At 51.2% G+C, this 24840-nt stretch overlaps 1 protein-coding gene across 1 annotated transcript in view; it reads left to right on the plus strand.

The window, feature by feature from the left end:
• Positions 1–316: 316 nt before the first annotated feature.
• LOC140396625 (serine/threonine-protein kinase NLK2-like) overlaps positions 317–24840 on the plus strand; it is a 33281-nt gene continuing 8757 nt past the window's right edge. Inside the window, exons 1-2 of the mRNA XM_072485419.1 lie at positions 317–1227; positions 24409–24538. Of these exons, the coding sequence (XP_072341520.1) occupies positions 971–1227; positions 24409–24538 (387 nt within the window). The 5' untranslated portion in view covers positions 317–970. The remainder of the gene's footprint in view (positions 1228–24408; positions 24539–24840) is intronic.

The raw sequence follows: 24840 nt of genomic DNA on the forward strand, positions 1-24840 counted from the left end.
TTTGAAATGATTGGGAAATGAAGCGAAATCTATTTCACACTGCGGAGTCTGGCTGGGAGTGTGATAGAGGCTGGGGGGGTGGGGGGTGGGGGGATAGCACCGCGTCAGGATGCTCGTCTGGGGAAGGGCCACACACCTCCTCCTGCCCCTTAACAACTTTGCCATGCAGACGTCAGCAATTGGCTCACCCTTCAGGGCAGCTTGGAGCCTGCTCCGATTACAGTTCACGGACAATAATTATAGGGGACGGTGTGCCTTTAAGCCAGCAAAGCTTTCTGGGAGCCTGGTGCCCAGAAAGGATCATGTGACACTGGCTTGCTCCAGCTTCAACGAGAGGCAGAGTTTCCTTCTGGAACGGGAGGGTGGGCATTTGGGCAAATTCAGTCTTGTGATTTCTTTTTTAAAAAAGCTTTGCATCCTCCCCCATCCCTCCTCCCCTCTGGGTTGCATTTAACCTTGTGTATGCTGGGTCCTGCCTCCATACAGGGCAGGTTGTGCAGAGAAGTGGACCCCTTGCCCCCCCTCACCCCCAGTCGGGGCATCTTCTCCTGGGGGGTAAGGTGTAGGGAGCTCCTGACTGCCCCCTTGAAATGGAACACTGGCCTGGGAGTTAGAGAGACACATTGTGTCAATTTCCATTGTTGCAATTTCCTCCAAAAAAGGAAACATTGTGTCAATTTCCATTGTTGCAATTTCCTCTTGAAGGGGAAACATTGTGTCAATTTCCATTGTTGCAATTTCCTCTTGGAGGGGAAACATTGTGTCAATTTCCATTGTGGCAATTTCCTCCCTAAAAGGAAACATTGTGTCAATTTCCATTGTTGCAATTTCCTCCCTAAAAGGAAACATTGTGTCAATTTCCATTGTTGCAATTTCCTCTTTAAAGGGGCAGGCACTCCCCTCTCGCTTTCACCCTGTCCCTGATATTTCCACCAGGAATATTGACACGTTCGCTCCCATCCCTGTTCCCATGGCGTTCCAGGGCACGGCTCACCACATCTCGCGGGGGGGCTGCGCTGCCCCCGCCAGCCAAATAGCCGGGACGGAGCAGAAGTTCTACAGGGCGCCGCCGATCCTGGGGGATCCCAGCCCTCCCCATGGGGGGGTTGGCGCTGGAGGACACCAGGATCACGCTGCCCTGCAAGCTGTCGCTCGGCAGTTTGGGGAGTCGGAGAATGAGCGTGACCTGGACAGGCCCATCGGATATGGAGCTTTCGGAGTGGTGTGGTGAGTCCACGAGGGGAGGGGAGGGGGGGGGGGGGGTGCGAGGAGGGGGGGGGTGCGAGGAGGGGGAGGAATGAGGGAGCTGGGGGAGCAAGAGAGGGAAAGGGCTGAAAGAAGGGATGGGTTCGGAAAGAGATGTCGGTTAGAATTATAGGATCGTGACAGTGCAGAAGGAGGCCATTCGGCCCATCGAGTCTGCACCGACCCTAACAAGGCCCAATCCCCCACCCTACTGGCAACACCACCAAGTGGCAATTTATCACGGCCAATCCACCCAACCTGCCCATCTTTGGACTGTGGGAGAAAACCGGAGCACCCGGAGGAAACCCACGCAGACACGGGGAGGACGTGCAGACTCCGCACAGACAGTGACCCAGCGGGGAATCGAACCTGGGACCCTGGTGCTGTGAGGCAGCAGTGCTAACCACTGTGCTACCGTGCTGCTTTCAATGTCTCACTCAGCCAGGGGACCTCCAGGTGGGTTCACAGCTTAGCCTCAGCCCGGAAACCTTTACTTCCAAATTACCCCCTCCCTACCAGTATACAGGAGAGGGAGCTTTACTCTGTGTCTAAATCGTGCTGTACCTGTCCTGGGAGTGTTTGATGGGGACAGTGTAGGGGGAGCTTTACTCTGTGTCTAAATCGTGCTGTACCTGTCCTGGGAGTGTTTGATGGGGACAGTGTAGGGGGAGCTTTACTCTGTGTCTAAATCGTGCTGTACCTGTCCTGGGAGTGTTTGATGGGGACAGTGTAGGGGGAGCTTTACTCTGTTTCTAAATCGTGCTGTACCTGTCCTGGGAGTGTTTGATGGGGACAGTGTAGAGGGAGCTTTACTCTGTATCTAACCCCGTGCTGTAGCTGTCGTGGGAGTATTTGATGGGGACAGTGTAGAGGGAGCTTTACTCTGTGTCTAAATCGTGCTGTACCTGTCCTGGGAGTGTTTGATGGGGACAGTGTAGAGGGAGCTTTACTCTGTATCTAACCCCGTGCTGTACCTATATTGGGAGTGTTTGATGGGGACAGTGTAGAGGGAGCTTTACTCTGTATCTACCCCGTGCTGTACCTGTCCTGGGAGTGGTTGATGGGGACAGTGTAGAGGGAGCTTTACTCTGTATCTAACCCCGTGCTGTACCTATATTGGGAGTGTTTGATGGGGGCAGTGTAGAGGGAGCTTTACTCTGTATCTAACCCCGTGCTGTACCTGTCCTGGGTGTGTTTGATGGGGACAGTGTAGAGGGAGCTTTACTCTGTATCTAACCCCGTGCTGTACCTGTCCTGGGAGTGTTTGATGGGGACAGTGTAGAGGGAGCTTTACTCTGTATCTAACACCGTGCTGTACCTGTCCTGGGAGTGTTTGATGGGGACAGTGTAGAGGGAGCTTTACTCTGTATCTACCCCGTGCTGTACCTGTCCTGGGAGTGGTTGATGGGGACAGTGTAGAGGGAGCTTTACTCTGTATCTAACCCCGTGCTGTACCTATGTTGGGAGTGTTTGATGGGGGCAGTGTAGAGGGAGCTTTACTCTGTATCTAACCCCGTGCTGTACCTGTCCTGGGTGTGTTTGATGGGGACAGTGTAGAGGGAGCTTTACTCTGTGTCTAAATCGTGCTGTACCTGTCCTGGGAGTGTTTGATGGGGACAGTGTAGAGGGAGCTTTACTCTGTATCTACCCCGTGCTGTACCTGTCCTGGGAGTGGTTGATGGGGACAGTGTAGAGGGAGCTTTACTCTGTATCTAACCCCGTGCTGTACCTATATTGGGAGTGTTTGATGGGGACAGTGTAGAGGGAGCTTTACTCTGTATCTACCCCGTGCTGTACCTGTCCTGGGAGTGGTTGATGGGGACAGTGTAGAGGGAGCTTTACTCTGTATCTAACCCCGTGCTGTACCTATATTGGGAGTGTTTGATGGGGGCAGTGTAGAGGGAGCTTTACTCTGTATCTAACCCCGTGCTGTACCTGTCCTGGGTGTGTTTGATGGGGACAGTGTAGAGGGAGCTTTACTCTGTATCTAACCCCGTGCTGTACCAGTCCTGGGAGTGTTTGATGGGGACAGTGTAGAGGGAGCTTTACTCTGTATCTAACACCGTGCTGTACCTGTCTTGGGAGTGTTTGATGGGGACAGTGTAGAGGGAGCTTTACTCTGTATCTAACCCCGTGCTGTACCTGTCCTGGGTGTGTTTGATGGGGACAGTGTAGAGGGAGCTTTACTCTGTATCTAACCCCGTGCTGTACCTGCCCTGGGAGTGTTTGATGGGGACAGTGTAGAGGGAGCTTTACCCTGTATCTAACCTTGTGCTGTACCTGTCCTGGGAGTGTTTGATGGGGAGAGTGTAGAGGGAGCTTTACTCTGTATCTAACCCCGTGCTGTACCTGTCCTGGGTGTGTTTGATTGGGACAGTGTAGAGGGAGCTTTACCCTGTATCTAACCCTGTGCTGTACCTGTCCTGGGAGTGTTTGATGGGGACAGTGTAGAGGGAGCTTTACTCTGTATCTAACCCCGTGCTGTACCTGTCCTGGGAGTGTTTGATGGGGGCAGTGTAGAGGGAGCTTTACTCTGTATCTAACCCCGTGCTGTACCTGTCCTGGGAGTGTTTGATGGGGACAGTGTAGAGGGAGCTTTACTCTGTATCTAACCCCGTGCTGTACCTGTCCTGGGTGTGTTTGATGGGGACAGTGTAGAGGGAGCTTTACTCTGTATCTAACCCCGTGCTGTACCTGTCCTGGGAGTGTTTGATGGGGACAGTGTAGAGGGAGCTTTACTCTGTATCTAACACCGTGCTGTACCTGTCCTGGGAGTGTTTGATGGGGACAGTGTAGAGGGAGCTTTACTCTGTATCTAACCCCGTGCTGTACCTGTCCTGGGTGTGTTTGATGGGGACAGTGTAGAGGGAGCTTTACTCTGTATCTAACCCTGTGCTGTACCTGTCCTGGGAGTGTTTGATGGGGACAGTGTAGAGCGAGCTTTACTCTGTATCTAACCCCAGGCTGTACCTGTCCTGGGAGTGTTTGATGGGGACAGTGTAGAGGGAGCTTTACTCTGTATCTAACCCCGTGCTGTACCTGTCCTGGGAGTGTTTGATGGGGAGAGTGGAGACAGAGCTTTACTCTGTATCTAACCCCGTGCTGTACCTGTCCTGGGAGTGTTTGATGGGGTCAGTGGAGAGCGAGCTTTACTCTGTATCGAACCCCGTGCTGTACCTGTCCTGGGAGTGTTTGATGGGGACAGTGTAGAGGGAGCTTTACTCTGTATCTAACACCGTGCTGTACCTGTCCTGGGAGTGTTTGATGGGGACAGTGTAGAGGGAGCATTACTCTGTATCTAACCCCGTGCTGTACCTGTCCTGGGAGTGTTTGATGGGGAGAGTGTAGAGGGAGCTTTAATCTGTATCTAACCCCGTGATGTACCTTTCCTGGGTGTGTTTGATTGGGACAGTGTAGAGGGAGCTTTACCCTGTATCTAACCCTGTGCTGTACCTGTCCTGGCAGTGTTTGATGGGGTCAGTGTAGAGGGAGCTTTAGAGCATAGAACATAGAACAATACAGCGCAGTACAGGCCCTTCGGCCCACGATGTTGCACCAAAACAAAAGCCATCTAACCTACACTATGCCATTATCATCCATATGTTTATCCAATAAACTTTTAAATGCCCTCAATGTTGGCGAGTTCACTACTGTAGCAGGTAGGGCATTCCACGGCCTCACCACTCTTTGCGTAAAGAACCTACCTCTGACCTCTGTCCTATATCTATTACCCCTCAGTTTAAAGCTATGTCCCCTCGTGCCAGCCATTTCCATCCGCGGGAGAAGGCTCTCACTGTCCACCCTATCCAACCCCCTGATCATTTTGTATGCCTCTATTAAGTCTCCTCTTAACCTTCTTCTCTCCAACGAAAACAACCTCAAGTCCATCAGCCTTTCCTCATAAGATTTTCCCTCCATACCAGGCAACATCCTGGTAAATCCCCTCTGCACCCTCTCCAAAGCCTCCACGTCCTTCCTATAATGCGGTGACCAGAACTGTACGCAATACTCCAAATGCGGCCGTACCAGAGTTCTGTACAGCTGCAACATGACCTCCCGACTCCGGAACTCAATCCCTCTCCCAATAAAGGCCAACACTCCATAGGCCTTCTTCACAACCCTATCAACCTGGGTGGCATCTTTCAGGGATCTATGTACATGGACACCTAGATCCCTCTGCTCATCCACACTTTCAAGAACTTTACCATTAGCCAAATATTCCGCATTCCTGTTATTCCTTCCAAAGTGAATCACCTCACACTTCTCTACATTAAACTCCATTTGCCACCTCTCAGCCCAGCTCTGCAGCTTATCTATATCCCTCTGTAACCTGCTACATCCTTCCACACTATCGACAACACCACCGACTTTAGTACCGTCTGCAAATTTACTCACCCACCCTTCTGCGCCTTCATCTAAGTCATTGATAAAAATGACAAACAGCAACGGCCCCAGAACAGATCCTTGTGGTACTCCACTTGTGACTGAACTCCATTCTGAACATTTCCCATCAACCACCACCCTCTGTCTTCTTTCAGCTAGCCAATTTCTGATCCACATCTCTAAATCACCCTCAATCCCCAGCCTCCGTATTTTCTGCAATAGCCTACCGTGGGGAACCTTATCAAACGCTTTGCTGAAATCCATATACACCACATCAACTGCCCTACCCTCATCTACCTGTTTAGTCACCTTCTCAAAGAACTCAATAAGGTTTGTGAGACATGACCTACCCTTCACAAAGCCATGCTGACTATCCCTGATCATATTATTCCTATCTAGATGATTATAAATCTTGTCTCTTATAATCCCCTCCAAGACTTTACCCACTACAGACGTGAGGCTCACCGGTCTATAGTTGCCGGGGTTGTCTCTGCTCCCCTTTTTGAACAAAGGGACCACATTTGCTGTCCTCCAGTCCTCTGGCACTATTCCTGTAGCCAATGATGACATAGAAATCAAAGCCAAAGGTCCAGCAATCTCTTCCCTGGCCTCCCAGAGAATCCTAGGATAAATCCCATCAGGTCCCGGGGACTTATCTATTTTCAGCCTGTCCAGAATTGCCAACACCTCTTCCCTACGTACCTCAATGCCATCTATTCTATTAGCCTGGGGCTCAGCATTCTCCTCCGCAACATTGTCTTTTTCCTGAGTGAATACTGACGAAAAATATTCATTTAGTATCTCGCCTATCTCTTCAGACTCCACACACAATTTCCCATCCCTGTCCTTGACTGGTCCTACTCTTTCCCTAGTCATTCGCTTATTCCTGACATACCTATAGAAAGCTTTTGGGTTTTCCTTGATCCTTCCTGCCAAATACTTCTCATGTCCCCTCCTTGCTCGTCTTAGCTCTCTCCTTAGATCCTTCCTCGCTACCTTGTAACTATCCATCGCCCCAACCGAAACTTCACACCTCATCTTCACATAGGCCTCCTTCTTCCTCTTAACAAGAGATTCCACTTCCTTGGTAAACCACGGTTCCCTCGCTCGATGCCTTCCTCCCTGCCTGACCGGTACATACTTATCAAGAACACGCAGTAGCTGATCCTTGAACAAGCCCCACTTATCCAGTGTGCCCAACACTTGCAGCCTACTTCTCCGCCTTATCCCCCCCAAGTCACGTCTAATGGCATCATAATTGCCCTTCCCCCAGCTATAACTCTTGCCCTGCGGTGTATACTTATCCCTTTCCATCATTAACGTAAACGTCACCGAATTGTGGACACTGTCCCCAAAGTGCTCTCCTACCTCCAAATCCAACACCTGGCCTGGTTCATTAACCAAAACCAAATCCAACGTGGCCTCGCCTCTTGTTGGCCTGTCAACATATTGTTTCAGGAAACCCTCCTGCACACACTGTACAAAAAACGACCCATCTATTGTACTCGAACTATATCTTTTCCAGTCAATATTTGGAAAGTTAAAGTCTCCCATAATAACTACCCTGTTACTTTCGCTCTTATCCAGAATCATTTTCGCCATCCTTTCCTCTACATCCCTCGAACTATTAGGAGGCCTATAAAAAACTCCCAACAGGGTGACCTCTCCTTTCCTGTTTCTAACTTCAGCCCATACTACCTCGGAAGAAGAGTCCCCATCTAGCATCCTCTCCGCCACCGTAATACTGCTCTTGACTAGCAGCGCCACACCTCCCCCTCTTTTGCCTCCTTCTCTGAGCTTACTAAAACACCTAAACCCCGGAACCTGCAACATCCATTCCTGTCCCTGCTCTATCCATGTCTCCGAAATGGCCACAACATCGAAGTCCCAGGTACCAACCCATGCTGCCAGTTCCCCTACCTTGTTTCGTATACTCCTGGCATTGAAGTAGACACACTTCAAACCACCTACCTGAACACTGGCCCCCTCCTGCGACGTCAAATCTGTGCTCCTGACCTCTATACTCTCATTCTCCCTTACCCTAAAACTACAATCCAGGTTCCCATGCCCCTGCTGCATTAGTTTAAACCCCCCCAAAGAGCACTAACAAATCTCCCCCCCAGGATATTTGTGCCCCTCAGGTTCAGATGTAGACCATCCTGTCTGTAGAGGTCCCACCTTCCCCAGAAAGAGCCCCAGTTATCCAAAAATCTGAATCCCTCCCGCCTGCACCATCCCTGTAGCCACGTGTTTAAATGCTCTCTCTCCCTATTCCTCATCTCACTATCACGTGGCACGGGCAACAACCCAGAGATAACAACTCTGTTTGTTCTAGTTCTGAGCTACCATCCTAGCTCCCTGAAAGCCTGCCTGACATCCTTGTCCCCTTTCCTACCTATGTCGTTAGTGCCAATGTGGACCACGACTTGGGGCTGCTCCCCCTCCCCCCTAAGGACCCGGAAAACACGATCCGAGACATCACGTACCCTTGCACCTGGGAGGCAACATACCAAACGTGAGTCTCTCACGCTCCCACAAAATCTCCTATCTGTGCCCCTGACTATAGAGTCCCCAATTACTAATGCTCTGCTCCTCTCCCCCCTTCCCTTCTGAGCAACAGGGACAGACTCCGTGCCAGAGGCCCGTACCCCATGGCTTACCCCTGGTAAGTCCCCCCCCCCACAAGTATCCAAAGTGGTATACTTGTTTCTCAGGGGAACGACCGCAGGAGATCCCTGCACTGACTGTTTTTTCCCAGTCCCTCTTACAGTTACCCACCTATCTCCAATCTTTGGTGTAACTAATTCCCTGAAGCTGCTATCTATGACCCCTTCTGCCTCCCGAATGATCCGAAGTTCTTCCAACTCCAGCTCCAGTTCCCTAACTCGGTCTTGGAGGAGCTGGAGATGGCAGCACTTCCTGCAGGTAAAATCAGCAGGGACACTAACTGCATCCCTCACCTCAAACATCCTGCAGGAGGAACATTGCACTCCCTTCCCTGCCATCCCTCTAACTTTCTACCAAGATCTGACTGACAACTAAATTAAATTTTTATAAAAAAATAATAATAATATAATAAAATATGGTACTTACCTCAGACCAATGGGTTTTATTATTAGGTTAGAGGAGGAGGGTGGGTGGGAGACACTACACGTGTAGTGTCTCGGGTTTCCTCTCCACCAGAATTTATTGGTGAGGGTCTTCCCAGACGTCCGCGGGTCGACTTCCTGTTCCCGCCGAAAAAACTAATTAAAAAAAAAATTCTCAGCTCCTGCTCAAATTGACTAACCAGCCAGCTCCACTCCCGCCGAAATCAACTGACCTGCCCCTGCAAAGACAAGTGCTTTTAAAGGACAGACTTACCTCCCAGCAGCCACTTCCGCACTGCTCCCGCTGAAACTGACTCACCAGCTGTTCTCACGCCAGAATCGAGGGAGATTTACTCTGTGTCTAAACCGCGCTGTACCTGTCCTGGGAGTGTTTGATGGGGACAGTGTAGAGGGAGCTTTACTCTGCATGTAACTCCGTGCTGTACCTGTCCTGGGAGTGTTTGATGGGGACAGTGTGGAGGGAGCTTTACTCTGTATCTAACCCCGTGCTGTGCCTGTCCTGGGAGTGTTTGATGGGGACAGTGTAGAGGGAGCTTTACTCTGTATCTAACCCGTGCTGTACCTGTCCTGGGAGTGTTTGATGGGGACAGTGTAGAGGGAGCTTTACTCTGTATCTAACCTCGTGCTGTACCTGTCCTGGGAATGTTTGATGGGGACAGTGTAGAGGGAGCTTTACTCTGTATCTAACCCCGTGCTGTACCTGCCCTGGGAGTGTTTGATGGGGACAGTGTAGAGGGAACTTTACTCTGTATCTAACCCCATGCTGTGGCTGTCCTGGGAGTGTTTGATGGGGACAGTGTAGAGGGAGCTTTACTCTGTATCTAACCCCGTCCTGTATCTGTCCTGGGAGTGTTTGATGGGGACAGTGTAGAGAGAGCTTTACTCTGTATCTAACCCCGTGCTGTACCTGTCCTGGGAATGTTTGATGGGGACTGTGTAGGGGAGCTTTACTCTGTATCTAACCCCGTGCTGTACCTGTCCTGGGAGTGTTTGATGGGGACAGTGTAGATGGAACTTTACTCTGTATATAGCCCCATGCTGCACCTGCCCTGGGAGTGTTTGATGGGGACAGCATAGAAGGAGGTTTACTCAGTATCTAACCCCGTACTGTACCTGTCCTGGGAGTGTTTGATGGTGGCAGTGTAGAGGGAGCTTTACTCTGTATCTAACCCCGTGCTGTATCTGTCCTGGGAGTGTTTGATTGGGACTGTGGAGGGGAGCTTTACTCTGTATCTAACACCGTGCTGTACCTGTCCTGGGAGTGTTTGATGGGGACAGTGTAGAGGGAGCTTTACTCTGTATCTAAACCTGTGCTGTACCTGTCCTGGGTCTTTGATCGGGACATTGTGGAGGGAGCTTTACTCTGTATCTAACCCCGTGGTGTACCTGTCCTTGGAGTGTTTGATGGGGACAGTGTAGAGGGAGCTTTACTCTGGATCTAATCCTGTGCTGTATCTGTCCTGGGAGTGTTTGATGGGGACAGTGTAGATGGAGCTTTATTCTGCATGTAACTCCGTGCTGTACCTGTCCTGGGAGTGTTTGATGGGGACAGTGTAGAGGGAGCTTTACTCTGTATCTAACCTCGTGCTGCACCTGTCCTGGGAGTGTTTGATGGGGAGAGTGTAGAGGGAGCTTTAATCTGTATCGAACCCCGTGCTGTACCTTTCCTGGGTGTGTTTGATTGGGACAGTGTAGAGGGAGCTTTACCCTGTATCTAACCCTGTGCTGTACCTGTCCTGGGAGTGTTTGATGGGGACAGTGTAGAGGGAGCTTTACTCTGTATCTAACCCCATGCTGTACCTGTCCTGGGAGTGTTTGATGGGGACAGTGTAGAGGAAGCTTTACTCTGTATCTAACCCCGTGCTGTACCTGTCCTGGGTGTATTTGATGGGGAGAGTGGAGACGGAGCTTTACTCTGTATCTAACCCCGTGCTGTACCTGTCCTGGGAGTGTTTGATGGGGAGAGTGTAGAGGTAGCTTTACTCTGTATCTAACCTCGTGCTGTACCTGTCCTGGGAATGTTTGATGGGGACAGTGTAGGGGGAGCTTTACTCTGTGTCTAAACTGTGCTGTACCTGTCCAGGGAGTGTTTAATGGGGAGAGTGTAGAGGCAGCTTTACTCTGTATCTAACCCCGTGCTGTACCTGTCCTGGGAGTGTTTGATGGGGACAGTGTAGAGGGAGCTTTACACTGTATCTAACCCCGTGTTGTATCTGTCCAGGGAGTATTTGATGGGGACAGTGTAGAGGGAGCTTTACTCTGTATCTAACCCCGTGCTGTACCTGCCCTGGGAGTGTTTGATGGGGACAGTGTAGAGGGAACTTTACTCTGTATCTAACCCCGTGCTGTACCTGTCCTGGGAGTGTTTGATGGGGACAGTGTAGAAGGAGCCTTACTCTGTATCTAACCCCGTGCTGTACCTGTCCTGGGAGTGTTTGATGGGGACAGTGTAGAGGGAGCTTTACTCTGTATCTAGCCCCATGCTGCACCTGTCCTGGGAGTGTTTGATGGGGACAGCATAGAAGGAGGTTTACTCTGTATCTAACCCCGTACTGTACCTGTCCTGGGAGTGTTTGATGGTGGCAGTGTAGAGGGAGCTTTACTCTGTATCTAACCCCGTGATGTACCTGTCCTGGGAGTATTTGATGGGGACCGTGTAGAGAGAGCTTTACCCTGTATCTAACCCCGTGCTGTACCTGTTCTGGGAGTGTTTGATGGGGACAGTGTAGAGGGAGCTTTACTCTGTATCTAACCCCATGCTGTACCTGTCCTGGGAGTGTTTGATGGGGACAGTGTAGAGGGAGCTTTACTCTGTATCTAACCCCGTGCTGTACCTGTCCTGGGTGTGTTTGATGGGGAGAGTGGAGACGGAGCTTTACTCTGTATCTAACCCCGTGCTGTACCTGTCCTGGGAGTGTTTGATGGGGAGAGTGTAGAGGTAGCTTTACTCAGTATCTAACCTCGTGCTGTACCTGTCCTGGGAATGTTTGATGGGGACAGTGTAGGGGGAGCTTTACTCTGTGTCTAAACTGTGCTGTACCTGTCCAGGGAGTGTTTAATGGGGAGAGTGTAGAGGCAGCTTTACTCTGTATCTAACCCCGTGCTGTACCTGTCCTGGGAGTGTTTGATGGGGACAGTGTAGAGGGAGCTTTACACTGTATCTAACCCCGTGTTGTATCTGTCCAGGGAGTATTTGATGGGGACAGTGTAGAGGGAGCTTTACTCTGTATCTAACCCCGTGCTGTACCTGCCCTGGGAGTGTTTGATGGGGACAGTGTAGAGGGAACTTTACTCTGTATCTAACCCCGTGCTGTACCTGTCCTGGGAGTGTTTGATGGGGACAGTGTAGAAGGAGCCTTACTCTGTATCTAACCCCGTGCTGTACCTGTCCTGGGAGTGTTTGTTGGGGACAGTGTAGAGGGAGCTTTACTCTGTATCTAGCCCCGTGCTGTACCTGTCCAGGGAGTGTTTGATGGGGACAGCATAGAAGGAGGTTTACTCTGTATCTAACCCCGTACTGTACCTGTCCTGGGAGTGTTTGATGGTGGCAGTGTAGAGGGAGCTTTACTCTGTATCTAACCCCGTGATGTACCTGTCCTGGGAGTGTTTGATGGGGACCGTGTAGAGGGAGCTTTACCCTGTATCTAACCCCGTGCTGTACCTGTTCTGGGAGTGTTTGATGGGGACAGTGTAGAGGGAGTTTTACTCTGTATCTAACCCCGTGCTGTACCTGTCCTGGGAGTGTTTGATGGGGACAGTGTAGAGGGAGCTTTACTCTGTATCTAACCCCGTGCAGTACCTGTCCTGGGAGTGTTTGATGGGGACAGTGTAGAGGGAGCTTTACTCTGTATCTAACCCCGTGCTGTACCTGTCCTGGGAGTGTTTGATGGGGACAGTGTAGAGGCAGCTTTACTCTGTATCTAACCTCGTGCTGTACCTGTCCTGGGAATGTTTGATGGGGACAGTGTAGGGGGAGCTTTACTCTGTGTCTAAACTGTGCTGTACCTGTCCAGGGAGTGTTTAATGGGGAGAGTGTAGAGGCAGCTTTACTCTGTATCTAACCCCGTGCTGTACCTGTCCTGGGAGTGTTTGATGGGGACAGTGTAGAGGGAGCTTTACTCTGTATCTAACCCCGTGCTGTACCTGTCCTGGGAGTGTTTGATGGGGACAGTGTAGAGGGAGCCTTACTCTGTATCTAACCCCGTGCTGTACCTGCCCTGGGAGTGTTTGATGGGGACAGTGTAGAGGCAGCTTTACTCTGTATCAAACCCCGTGCTGTACCTGTTCTGGGAGTGTTTGATGGGGACAGTGTAGAGGGAGTTTTACTCTGTATCTAACCCCGTGCTGTATCTGTCCTGGGAGTGTTTGATTGGGACTGTGGAGGGGAGCTTTACTCTGTATCGAACACCGTGCTGTACCTGTCCTGGGAGTGTTTGATGGGGACAGTGTAGAGGGAGCCTTACTCTGTATCAAACCCCGTGCTGTACCTGTCCTGGGAGTGTTTGATGGGGACAGTGTAGAGGGAGCTTTACTCTGTATCTAACCCCGTGCTGTATCTGTCCTGGGAGTGTTTGATTGGGACTGTGTAGGGGAGCTTTACTCTGTATCGAACACCGTGCTGTACCTGTCCTGGGAGTGTTTGATGGGGACAGTGTAGAGGGAGCCTTACTCTGTATCTAACCCCGTGCTGTACCTGTCCTGGGTGTTTGATCGGGACATTGTGGAGGGAGCTTTACTCTGTATCTAACCCCGTGCTGTACCTGTCCTGGGAGTGTTTGATGGGGACAGTGTAGAGGGAGCTTTACTCTGTATCTAACCCTGTGCTGTACCTGTCCTGGGAGTGTTTGATGGGGACAGTGTAGGGGGAGCTTTACTCTGTATCTAACCCCGTGCTGTACCTGTCCTGGGAGTGTTTGATGGGGACAGTGTAGAGGGAGCTTTACTCTGGATCTAATCCTGTGCTGTATCTGTCCTGGGAATGTTTGATGGGGACTGTGTAGAGGGAGCTTTACTCTGCATGTAACTCCGTGCTGTACCTGTCCTGGGAGTGTTTGATGGGGACAGTGTAGAGGGAGCTTTACTCTGTATCTAAACCTGTGATGTACCTGTCCTGGGAGTATTTGATGGGGACCGTGTAGAGGGAGCTTTACTCTGTATCTAACCCCGTGCTGTACCTGTCCTGGGAGTGTTTGATGGGGACAGTGTAGAGGGAGCTTTACTCTGTATCTAACCCCGTCCTGAATCTGTCCTGGGAGTGTTTGATTGGGACAGTGTAGAGTGAGCTTTTCTCTGTATCTAACCCCGTGCTGTACCTGTCCTGGGAGTGTTTGATGGGGACTATGTTGGGGGAGCTTTACTCTGTATCTAACCCCAGCTGTACCTGTCCTGGGAGTGTTTGATGGGGACAGTGTAGAGGGAGCTTTACTCTGTATCTAACCCCGTGCTGTACCTGTCCTGGGAGTGTTTGATGGGGACAGTGTAGAGGGAGCTTTACTCTGTATCTAAACCTGTGATGTACCTGTCCTGGGAGTATTTGATGGGGACCGTGTAGAGGAAGCTTTACCCTGTATCTAACCCCATGCTGTACCTGTCCTGGGAGTGTTTGGTGGGGACAGTGTAGAGGGAGCTTTACTCTGTATCTAACCCCATGCTGTACCTGTCCTGGGAGTGTTTGATGGGGACAGTGTAGAGGGAGCTTTACTCTGTATCTAACCCCATGCTGTACCTGTCCTGGGAGTGTATGATGGGGACAGTGTAGAGGGAGCCTTACTCTGTATCTAACCCCGTGCTGTATCTGTCTTGGAGTGTTTGATTGGGACTGTGTAGGGGAGCTTTACTCTGTATCTATCACCGTGCTGTACCTGTCCTGGGAGTGTTTGATGGGGACAGTGTAGAGGGAGCCTTACTCTGTATCTAACCCAGTGCTGTACCTGTCCTGGGAGTGTTTAATGGGGACAGATTAGAGGGAGCTTTACTCTGTATCTAACCCCATGCTGTACCTGTCCTGGGAGTGTTTGATGGGGACAGTGTAGAGGGAGCTTTACTCTGTATCTAACCCCGTGCTGTACCTGTCCTGGGTGTTTGATCGGGACTTTGTGGAGGGAGCTTTACTCTGTATCTAACCCCGTGCTGTACCTGTCCTTGGAGTGTTTGATGGGGACAGTGTAGAGGGAGCTTTACTCTGGATCTAATCCTGTGCTGTATCTGTCCTGGGAGTGTTTGATGGGGACAGTGTGGAGGGAGATTTACTCTATCTAACCTCGTGCTGTACCTGTCCTGGGAGTGTTTGATGGGGACAGTGTAGGGGAGCTTTACTCTGTATCTAACCCCGTGCTGTACCTGTCCTGGGAGTGTTTGATGGGGATAGTGTAGAGGGAGCTTTACTCTGTATCTAACCCCGTGCTGTGCCTGTCCTGGGAGTGTTTGATGGGGACTGTGCAGAGGGAGCTTTACTCTGTATCTAACCCCGTGCTGTACCTGTCCTGGGAGTGTTTGATGGGGACAGTGTAGAGGGAGCTTTACTCTCTATCTAACCCCGTGCTGTGCCTGTCCTGGGAGTGTTTGATGGGGACAGTGCAGAGGGAGCTTTACTCTGTATCTAACCCCGTGCTGTACCTGTCCTGGGAGTGTTTGATGGGGACAGTGTAGAGGAAGCTTTACTCTGTATCTAACCCCGTGCTGTACATGTCCTGGGAGTGTTTGATGGGAATAGTGTAGAGGGAGCTTTACTCTCTATCTAACCCCGTGCTGTACCTGTCCTGGGAGTGTTTGATGGGGACAGTGTGGAGGGAGATTAACTCTATCTAACCTCGTGCTGTACCTGTCCTGGGAGTGTTTGATGTGGACAGTGTAGGGGAGCTTTACTCTGTATCTAACCCCGTGCTGTACCTGTCCTGGGAGTGTTTGATGGGGATAGTGTAGAGGGAGCTTTACTCTGTATCTAACCCCGTGCTGTACCTGTCCTGGGAGTGTTTGATGGGGACTGTGCAGAGGGAGCTTTACTCTGTATCTAACCCCGTACTGTACCTTTCCTGGGAGTGTTTGATGGGGACAGTGTAGAGGGAGCTTTACTCTGTATCTAACCCCGTGCAGTACCTGTCCTAGGAGTGTTTGATGGGGACAGTGTAGAGGGAGCTTTACTCTGTATCTAACCCCGTGCTGTACCTGTCCTGGGAGCGTTTGATGTGGACAGTGTAGGGGAGCTTTACTCTGTATCTAACCCCATGCTGTACCTGTCCTCGGAGTGTTTGATGGGGACAGTGGAGAGGGAGCTTTACTCTGTATCTAACCCCGTGCTGTCCCTGTCCTGGGAGTGTTTAATGGGGACAGATTAGAGGGACCTTTACTCTGTATCCAACCCCGTGCTGTACCTGTCCTGGGAGTGTCTGATGGGGACAGTGTAGAGAGAGCTTTACTCTGTATCTAACCCCGTGCTGTACCTGTCCTGGGAGTGTTTGATGGGGACAGTGTAGAGGGAGCTTTACTCTGTATCTAACCCCTTGCTGTACCTGTCCTGGGAGTGTTTGATGGGGACAGTGTAGAGGGAGCTTTACTCTGCATCTAACCCCGTGCTGCACCTGTCCTGGGAGTGTTTGATGGGGACAGTGTAGAGGGAGCTTTACTCTGTATCTAACCCCTTGCTGTACCTGTCCTGGGAGTGTCTGATGGGGACAGTGTAGAGAGAGCTTTACTCTATATCTAACCCCGTGCTGCACCTGTCCTGGGAGTGTTTGATGGGGACAGTGTAGAGAGAGCTTTACTCTGTATCTAACCCCGTGCTGTACTTGTCCTGGGAGTGCTTGATGGGGACAGTGCAGAGGGAGATTTACTCTGTATCTAACCCCGTGCTGTACCTGTCCTGGGAGTGTTTGATGGGGACTGTGTAGATGGAGCTTTACTCTGTATCTAACCCCATGCTATACCTGTCCTGGGAGTGTTTGATGGGGACTGTGCAGAGGGAGCTTTACTCTGTATCTAACCCCGTGCTGTACCTTTCCTGGGAGTGTTTGATGGGGACAGTGTAGATGGAGCTTTACTCTGTATCTAACCCCGTGCAGTACCTGTCCTAGGAGTGTTTGATGGGGACAGTGTAGAGGGAGCTTTACTCTGTATCTAACCCCGTGCTGTACCTGTCCTGGGAGCGTTTGATGGGGACAGTGTAGGGGAGCTTTACTCTGTATCTAACCCCATGCTGTACCTGTCCTCGGAGTGTTTGATGGGGACAGTGGAGAGGGAGCTTTACTCTGTATCTAACCCCGTGCTGTCCCTGTCCTGGGAGTGTTTAATGGGGACAGATTAGAGGGACCTTTACTCTGTATCCAACCCCGTGCTGTACCTGTCCTGGGAGTGTCTGATGGGGACAGTGTAGAGAGAGCATAACTCTGTATCTAACCCCGTGCTGTACCTGTCCTGGGAGTGTTTGATGGGGACAGTGTAGAGGGAGCTTTACTCTGTATCTAACCCCTTGCTGTACCTGTCCTGGGAGTGTTTGATGGGGACAGTGTAGAGGGAGCTTTACTCTGCATCTAACCCCGTGCTGTACCTGTCCTGGGAGTGTTTGATGGGGACAGTGTAGAGGGAGCTTTACTCTGTATCTAACCCCTTGCTGTACCTGTCCTGGGAGTGTCTGATGGGGACAGTGTAGAGAGAGCTTTACTCTATATCTAACCCCGTGCTGCACCTGTCCTGGGAGTGTTTGATGGGGACAGTGTAGAGAGAGCTTTACTCTGTATCTAACCCCGTGCTGTACTTGTCCTGGGAGTGCTTGATGGGGACAGTGCAGAGGGAGATTTACTCTGTATCTAACCCCGTGCTGTACCTGTCCTGGGAGTGTTTGATGGGGACTGTGTAGATGGGGCTTTACTCTGTATCTAACCCCATGCTATACCTGTCCTGGGAGTGTTTGATGGGGACAGTGTAGAGGGAGCTTTACTCTGTATCTAACCCCGTGCTGTACCTGTCCTGGGAGTGTTTGATGGGGACAGTGTAGAGGGAGCTTTACTCTGTATCTAACCCCATGCTGTACCTGACCTGGGAGTGTTTGATGGGGACAGTGTGGAGGGAGATTTACTCTATCTAACCTCGTGCTGTACCTGTCCTGGGAGTGTTTGATGGGGACAGTGTAGGGGAGCTTTACTCTGTATCTAACCCCGTGCTGTGCCTGTCCTGGGAGTGTTTGATGGGGATAGTGTAGAGGGAGCTTTACTCTGTATCTAACCCCGTGCTGTGCCTGTCCTGGGAGTGTTTGATGGGGACTGTGCAGAGGGAGCTTTACTCTGTATCTAACCCCGTGCTGTACCTGTCCTGGGAGTGTTTGATGGGGACAGTGTAGAGGGAGCTTTACTCTCTATCTAACCCCGTGATGTGCCTGTCCTGGGAGTGTTTGATGGGGACAGTGCAGAGGGAGCTTTACTCTGTATCTAACCCCGTGCTGTACCTGTCCTGGGAGTGTTTGATGGGGACAGTGTAGAGGGAGCTTTACTCTGTATCTAACCCCGTGCTGTACCTGTCCTGGGAGTGTTTGATGGGGATAGTGTAGAGGGAGCTTTACTCTCTATCTAACCCCGTGCTGTACCTGTCCTGGGAGTGTTTGATGGGGACAGTGTGGAGGGAGATTAACTCTATCTAACCTCGTGCTGTACCTGTCCTGGGAGTGTTTGATGTGGACAGTGTAGGGGAGCTTTACTCTGTATCTAACCCCGTGCTGTACCTGTCCTGGGAGTGTTTGATGGGGATAGTGTAGAGGGAGCTTTCCTCTGTATCTAACCCCGTGCTGTACCTGTCCTGGGAGCGTTTGATGGGGACAGTGTAGGGGAGCTTTACTCTGTATCTAACCCCATGCTGTACCTGTCCTCGGAGTGTTTGATGGGGACAGTGGAGAGGGAGCTTTACTCTGTATCTAACCCCGTGCTGTCCCTGTCCTGGGAGTGTTTAATGGGGACAGATTAGAGGGACCTTTACTCTGTATCCAACCCCGTGCTGTACCTGTCCTGGGAGTGTCTGATGGGGACAGTGTAGAGAGAGCTTTACTCTGTATCTAACCCCGTGCTGTACCTGTCATGGGAGTGTTTGATGGGGACAGTGTAGAGGGAGCTTTACTCTGTATCTAACTCCTTGCTGTACCTGTCCTGGGAGTGTTTGATGGGGACAGTGTAGAGGGAGCTTTACTCTGCATCTAACCCCGTGCTGTACCTGTCCTGGGAGTGTTTGATGGGGACAGTGTAGAGGGAGCTTTACTCTGTATCTAACCCCTTGCTGTACCTGTCCTGGGAGTGTCTGATGGGGACAGTGTAGAGAGAGCTTTACTCTATATCTAACCCCGTGCTGCACCTGTCCTGGGAGTGTTTGATGGGGACAGTGTAGAGAGAGCTTTACTCTGTATCTAACCCCGTGCTGTACTTGTCCTGGGAGTGCTTGATGGGGACAGTGCAGAGGGAGATTTACTCTGTATCTAACCCCGTGCTGTACCTGTCCTGGGAGTGTTTGATGGGGACTGTGTAGATGGAGCTTTACTCTGTTTCTAACCCCATGCTATACCTGTCCTGGGAGTGTTTGATGGGGACTGTGCAGAGGGAGCTTTACTCTGTATCTAACCCCGTGCTGTACCTTTCCTGGGAGTGTTTGATGGGGACAGTGTAGAGGGAGCTTTACTCTGTAACTAACCCCGTGCAGTACCTGTCCTAGGAGTGTTTGATGGGGACAGTGTAGAGGGAGCTTTACTCTGTATCTAACCCCGTGCTGTACCTGTCCTGGGAGCGTTTGATGGGGACAGTGTAGGGGAGCTTTACTCTGTATCTAACCCCATGCTGTACCTGTCCTCGGAGTGTTTGATGGGGACAGTGGAGAGGGAGCTTTACTCTGTATCTAACCCCGTGCTGTCCCTGTCCTGGGAGTGTTTAATGGGGACAGATTAGAGGGACCTTTACTCTGTATCCAACCCCGTGCTGTACCTGTCCTGGGAGTGTCTGATGGGGACAGTGTAGAGAGAGCATAACTCTGTATCTAACCCCGTGCTGTACCTGTCCTGGGAGTGTTTGATGGGGACAGTGTAGAGGGAGCTTTACTCTGTATCTAACCCCTTGCTGTACCTGTCCTGGGAGTGTTTGATGGGGACAGTGTAGAGGGAGCTTTACTCTGCATCTAACCCCGTGCTGTACCTGTCCTGGGAGTGTTTGATGGGGACAGTGTAGAGGGAGCTTTACTCTGTATCTAACCCCTTGCTGTACCTGTCCTGGGAGTGTCTGATGGGGACAGTGTAGAGAGAGCTTTACTCTATATCTAACCCCGTGCTGCACCTGTCCTGGGAGTGTTTGATGGGGACAGTGTAGAGAGAGCTTTACTCTGTATCTAACCCCGTGCTGTACTTGTCCTGGGAGTGCTTGATGGGGACAGTGCAGAGGGAGATTTACTCTGTATCTAACCCCGTGCTGTACCTGTCCTGGGAGTGTTTGATGGGGACTGTGTAGATGGAGCTTTACTCTGTATCTAACCCCATGCTATACCTGTCCTGGGAGTGTTTGATGGGGACAGTGTAGAGGGAGCTTTACTCTGTATCTAACCCCGTGCTGTACCTGTCCTGGGAGTGTTTGATGGGGACAGTGTAGAGGGAGCTTTACTCTGTATCTAACCCCATGCTGTACCTGACCTGGGAGTGTTTGATGGGGACAGTGTGGAGGGAGATTTACTCTATCTAACCTCGTGCTGTACCTGTCCTGGGAGTGTTTGATGGGGACAGTGTAGGGGAGCTTTACTCTGTATCTAACCCCGTGCTGTGCCTGTCCTGGGAGTGTTTGATGGGGATAGTGTAGAGGGAGCTTTACTCTGTATCTAACCCCGTGCTGTACCTGTCCTGGGAGTGTTTGATGGGGACAGTGTAGAGGGAGCTTTACTCTGTATCTAACTCCTTGCTGTACCTGTCCTGGGAGTGTTTGATGGGGACAGTGTAGAGGGAGCTTTACTCTGCATCTAACCCCGTGCTGTACCTGTCCTGGGAGTGTTTGATGGGGACAGTGTAGAGGGAGCTTTACTCTGTATCTAACCCCTTGCTGTACCTGTCCTGGGAGTGTCTGATGGGGACAGTGTAGAGAGAGCTTTACTCTATATCTAACCCCGTGCTGCACCTGTCCTGGGAGTGTTTGATGGGGACAGTGTAGAGAGAGCTTTACTCTGTATCTAACCCCGTGCTGTACTTGTCCTGGGAGTGCTTGATGGGGACAGTGCAGAGGGAGATTTACTCTGTATCTAACCCCGTGCTGTACCTGTCCTGGGAGTGTTTGATGGGGACTGTGTAGATGGAGCTTTACTCTGTTTCTAACCCCATGCTATACCTGTCCTGGGAGTGTTTGATGGGGACTGTGCAGAGGGAGCTTTACTCTGTATCTAACCCCGTGCTGTACCTTTCCTGGGAGTGTTTGATGGGGACAGTGTAGAGGGAGCTTTACTCTGTCACTAACCCCGTGCAGTACCTGTCCTAGGAGTGTTTGATGGGGACAGTGTAGAGGGAGCTTTACTCTGTATCTAACCCCGTGCTGTACCTGTCCTGGGAGCGTTTGATGGGGACAGTGTAGGGGAGCTTTACTCTGTATCTAACCCCATGCTGTACCTGTCCTCGGAGTGTTTGATGGGGACAGTGGAGAGGGAGCTTTACTCTGTATCTAACCCCGTGCTGTCCCTGTCCTGGGAGTGTTTAATGGGGACAGATTAGAGGGACCTTTACTCTGTATCCAACCCCGTGCTGTACCTGTCCTGGGAGTGTCTGATGGGGACAGTGTAGAGAGAGCATAACTCTGTATCTAACCCCGTGCTGTACCTGTCCTGGGAGTGTTTGATGGGGACAGTGTAGAGGGAGCTTTACTCTGTATCTAACCCCTTGCTGTACCTGTCCTGGGAGTGTTTGATGGGGACAGTGTAGAGGGAGCTTTACTCTGCATCTAACCCCGTGCTGTACCTGTCCTGGGAGTGTTTGATGGGGACAGTGTAGAGGGAGCTTTACTCTGTATCTAACCCCTTGCTGTACCTGTCCTGGGAGTGTCTGATGGGGACAGTGTAGAGAGAGCTTTACTCTATATCTAACCCCGTGCTGCACCTGTCCTGGGAGTGTTTGATGGGGACAGTGTAGAGAGAGCTTTACTCTGTATCTAACCCCGTGCTGTACTTGTCCTGGGAGTGCTTGATGGGGACAGTGCAGAGGGAGATTTACTCTGTATCTAACCCCGTGCTGTACCTGTCCTGGGAGTGTTTGATGGGGACTGTGTAGATGGAGCTTTACTCTGTATCTAACCCCATGCTATACCTGTCCTGGGAGTGTTTGATGGGGACAGTGTAGAGGGAGCTTTACTCTGTATCTAACCCCGTGCTGTACCTGTCCTGGGAGTGTTTGATGGGGACAGTGTAGAGGGAGCTTTACTCTGTATCTAACCCCATGCTGTACCTGACCTGGGAGTGTTTGATGGGGACAGTGTGGAGGGAGATTTACTCTATCTAACCTCGTGCTGTACCTGTCCTGGGAGTGTTTGATGGGGACAGTGTAGGGGAGCTTTACTCTGTATCTAACCCCGTGCTGTGCCTGTCCTGGGAGTGTTTGATGGGGATAGTGTAGAGGGAGCTTTACTCTGTATCTAACCCCGTGCTGTGCCTGTCCTGGGAGTGTTTGATGGGGACTGTGCAGAGGGAGCTTTACTCTGTATCTAACCCCGTGCTGTACCTGTCCTGGGAGTGTTTGATGGGGACAGTGTAGAGGGAGCTTTACTCTCTATCTAACCCCGTGCTGTGCCTGTCCTGGGAGTGTTTGATGGGGACAGTGCAGAGGGAGCTTTACTCTGTATCTAACCCCGTGCTGTACCTGTCCTGGGAGTGTTTGATGGGGACAGTGTAGAGGGAGCTTTACTCTGTATCTAACCCCGTGCTGTACCTGTCCTGGGAGTGTTTGATGGGGATAGTGTAGAGGGAGCTTTACTCTCTATCTAACCCCGTGCTGTACCTGTCCTGGGAGTGTTTGATGGGGACAGTGTGGAGGGAGATTAACTCTATCTAACCTCGTGCTGTACCTGTCCTGGGAGTGTTTGATGTGGACAGTGTAGGGGAGCTTTACTCTGTATCTAACCCCGTGCTGTACCTGTCCTGGGAGTGTTTGATGGGGATAGTGTAGAGGGAGCTTTCCTCTGTATCTAACCCCGTGCTGTACCTGTCCTGGGAGTGTTTGATGGGGACTGTGCAGAGGGAGCTTTACTCTGTATCTAACCCCGTGCTGTACCTGTCCTGGGAGTGTTTGATGGGGACAGTGTAGAGGGAGCTTTACTCTGTATCTAACCCCGTGCAGTACCTGTCCTGGGAGTGTTTGATGGGGACAGTGTAGAGGGAGCTTTACTCTGTATCTAACCCCGTGCTGTACCTGTCCTGGGAGTGTTTGATGGGGACAGTGTAGGGGAGCTTTACTCTGTATCTAACCCCATGCTGTACCTGTCCTCGGAGTGTTTGATGGGGACAGTGGAGAGGGAGCTTTACTCTGTATCTAACCCCGTGCTGTCCCTGTCCTGGGAGTGTTTAATGGGGACAGATTAGAGGGACCTTTACTCTGTATCCAACCCCGTGCTGTACCTGTCCTGGGAGTGTTTGATGGGGACAGTGTAGAGGGAGCTTTACTCTGTATCTAACCCCTTGCTGTACCTGTCCTGGGAGTGTCTGATGGGGACAGTGTAGAGAGAGCTTTACTCTATATCTAACCCCGTGCTGCACCTGTCCTGGGAGTGTTTGATGGGGACAGTGTAGAGAGAGCTTTACTCTGTATCTAACCCCGTGCTGTACTTGTCCTGGGAGTGCTTGATGGGGACAGTGCAGAGGGAGATTTACTCTGTATCTAACCCCGTGCTGTACCTGTCCTGGGAGTGTTTGATGGGGACAGTGTAGAGGGAGCTTTACTCTGTATCTAACCCCTAGCTGTACCTGTCCTGGGAGTGTTTGATGGGGACAGTGTAGAGGGAGCTTTACTCTGTATCTCACCCCGTGCTGTACCTGTCCTGGGAGTGTTTGATGGAGACAGTATAGAGGGAGCTTTACTCTGTATCTAACCCCGTGCTGTACCTGTCCTGGGAGTGTTTGATGGGGACAGTGGAGAGGGAGCTTTACTCTGTATCTAACCCCTGCTGTACCTGTCCTGGGAGTGTTTGATGGGGACAGTGTAGAGGGAGCTTTACTCTGTATCTCACCCCGTGCTGTACCTGTCCTAGGAGTGTTTGATGGAGACAGTGTAGAGGGAGCTTTACTCTGTATCTAACCCCGTGCTTTACCTGTCCTGGGAGTGTTTGATGGGGACAGTGTAGAGGGAGCTTTACTCTGTATCTAACCCCGTGCTGTACCTGTCCTGGGAGTGTTTGATGGGGACAGTGGAGAGGGAGCTTTACTCTGTATCTCACCCCGTGCTGTACCTGTCCTGGGAGCGTTTGATGGGGACAGTCTAGAGGGAGCTTTACTCTGTATCTAACCCCGTGCTGTACCTGTCCTGGGAGTGTTTGATGGGGCACTGTAGAGGGAGCTTTACTCTGTATCTAACCCCGTGCTGTACCTGTCCTGGGAGTGTTTGATGGGGACAGTGTAGAGGGAGCTTTACTCTGTATCTAACCCCGTGCTGTCCCTGTCCTGGACTAACTGCTCACTGATTCCTGTTCTCCTGCAGGTCGGTCACAGATCCTCGGGATGGGAAGCAGGTGGCTTTGAAAAAGATGCCCAATGTTTTCCAGAACCTCATCTCTTGCAAACGTGTCTTCCGTGAACTGAAGATGCTTTCCTTCTTCAAGCACAGTAATGTGAGTCTCTCCTCACTGCAAGATATCCACCCGCCTGTTGCTGGCCCCTCGCACCCTCTCCTCACTCCACGGGAATCCCCTCTCCCTGCATCATCTCCCGTGTCACCAAGGAGGGCCGGAGGATGTGATTTATCGAGACGTTCAGAAAGCTTTCGACAAGGTCTCGCGCAGCAGATTAACATGTCCAGTTCAAGCTTGTGGGATTAGGGGTAGTGTCTTGAGATGGATAAAAAGTTGGTTAGCAGACAGAAGCAAAAAGTTGGAATAGAACATAGAATAGAAGGAGGCCATTCGGCCCAACG

Source organism: Scyliorhinus torazame, chromosome 19, assembly GCF_047496885.1.
Source record: "Scyliorhinus torazame isolate Kashiwa2021f chromosome 19, sScyTor2.1, whole genome shotgun sequence".
Taxonomy (NCBI): Eukaryota; Metazoa; Chordata; class Chondrichthyes; order Carcharhiniformes; family Scyliorhinidae; genus Scyliorhinus; species Scyliorhinus torazame.